The sequence below is a fragment of the Pyxicephalus adspersus genome, chromosome 6 (assembly GCF_032062135.1).
Source record: "Pyxicephalus adspersus chromosome 6, UCB_Pads_2.0, whole genome shotgun sequence".
Taxonomy (NCBI): domain Eukaryota; kingdom Metazoa; phylum Chordata; class Amphibia; order Anura; family Pyxicephalidae; genus Pyxicephalus; species Pyxicephalus adspersus.
In genome coordinates this window covers 1274134-1275976 of record NC_092863.1, presented here as the reverse complement: position 1 = coordinate 1275976, position 1843 = coordinate 1274134, and the positions used below count along the sequence as shown (strand labels likewise).

The 1843-nt window shown below is 47.5% G+C and overlaps 1 protein-coding gene across 1 annotated transcript in view; it reads right to left on the bottom strand.

The window, feature by feature from the left end:
* POLG2 (DNA polymerase gamma 2, accessory subunit) overlaps nucleotides 1-1843 on the bottom strand; it is a 7823-nt gene that overhangs the window by 2143 nt on the left and 3837 nt on the right. Inside the window, exons 3-7 of the mRNA XM_072414103.1 lie at nucleotides 1185-1296; nucleotides 885-990; nucleotides 616-789; nucleotides 372-512; nucleotides 211-291 (exon numbers count right to left, since the gene is read on the bottom strand). Of these exons, the coding sequence (XP_072270204.1) occupies nucleotides 211-291; nucleotides 372-512; nucleotides 616-789; nucleotides 885-990; nucleotides 1185-1296 (614 nt within the window). The remainder of the gene's footprint in view (nucleotides 1-210; nucleotides 292-371; nucleotides 513-615; nucleotides 790-884; nucleotides 991-1184; nucleotides 1297-1843) is intronic.

The following is a 1843-nucleotide window of genomic DNA, read 5'->3' as shown; positions in this document are numbered from 1 at the left end:
AAAATATTATCCTTTTATATAATAAGAATGATGAGGATATCGTATACACCCCACATTACATATTCTGCCTGATATTATTATTATTATTAAACAGGATTTATATAGCGCCAACATATTACGCAGCGCTGTACATTAAATAGGGATATATAATAATATAACTAAAATAATATCCTTTTATATAAAAAGAATGATGAAAATGTGTGTACAGACCAGTCGTAAGTCAGCGGCTGGGCCCTTCCCTAAGTCCACGGCCACTTTGATGGGTGCCAGTGACGGGTGAATCTTAAGGACCTGGAAGGCATGACGGACAGAAATGAAATCACCAATTAAGGTAAATTATAATGACGTAGAATTGTTAGCCGTCTCCTTACCATGCGTCGCTGGTCTCTTCCTCGGGACGTCGGGTTCTCAGTCACCTGGAGGGCGTCGGACAGATAGGCCAACAGACCCCGCTCAACGTCCCCGCTCACCCAAACCACATGGGGAATAATGGACTTCCTGCCATCCCGGCCCTGGGAGAGAAGCAGGTGGTACTTGGTAAATGCAGCAATTTTATATTCTATTGTACAGAGATGTGGGTGACATTTTACTGGCTGTCTGCATTCTGTGACATACGTGTAGATTGGCGACGGGCCCATGATGAATCTGGGTGAGGGCGGAGTCATCCATGCTGCTCAGATGTTCAATGGTCTCCTTTCCCCAGGGGAACTCATACTGTATGACGGCCTTTTTTCTGCCCTCTTCATCATGTTGGTCATCGCTGGTGAATCTGGAGGGCACCTGGGCAAACTGGACAGAAAATAGGGGGAAATAAAATGGTGCCGTACCACAAAGGATGCATTTCATTGTGGCCCCATTAGGGTCGGGGTCACAGCATTACTTACCTTCCGCCACCAGAGCAATCGCTGCCGTAGCCAGTAGTCCCGCCACTGAGTGCAAGTCTTGGCTGAACTGAACCAGGCCAAGGAGGCCGCCGTCTTCTCCCCAACCCTGCAAAACCAAAAAATAGGGCCTGAGGACTAACCCCGTGCTGACAGTTTGACCCCCAACTCCATATAACCATCCCCCTTCTCCCTGGATTACTTATCTAGGGTGCACACCGGGCAGTTACCAGGAAATACTTCCATTGGTCTATACACAAAAATCCCCCCCAATATTACCATACACATTACAAGATGGCCGACCTGCAGATGTCCTTGTCAGTGATTGGGTGAAAACATCTCCCCACCTCTGCAATACCAAAAGGCAGCTTTCTGTTCAGAAGGTCCAGACAAGAGAGGTAATTATGTAAGGCACCTACAAATTGGGAACAAAATGTTAGAAAGTCTGTGATTCTTCCGCCATATTCTGTGTCTCTGCCCCCCCAAACCCCCACAAGGGTGAGATTCTCCCACTGTAATCTGAGCTAAGCCTCGCCCACAATGATCAGATTGTCCAACCATATTCTCTCTGCTCCTCCAATCATGGCGAGTTCTGTGCTAAGCCCCTCCCACAATAGTGAGATTCTCCCACCATATTGTGTGTCTCGGCCCCTCCCACAATAGTGAGATTACCTGCCAACTTCCTGCCTAAGCCAATGGTGATATTCTCCTACCTTGTCCTGTGTCTTTGCTCCTCCCACAATGGAAAGATTTCCCACCAAATTCTGTATAGGACCCTCCCACAACAGTGAGATTCTTCTGAGGTATTCTGTGTCTCTGCATTCTAAGACTCTCCCACAATGGAGAGATGCTTCCCCCATATTTTCTGTCTATGCCCCTCCCACAATGGTGAGATTCCCAGCTTTATTCTCTGTCTCTGCTCCTCCCACAATGGTGAGATTCCCCCGCCTTATTCTCTGTCT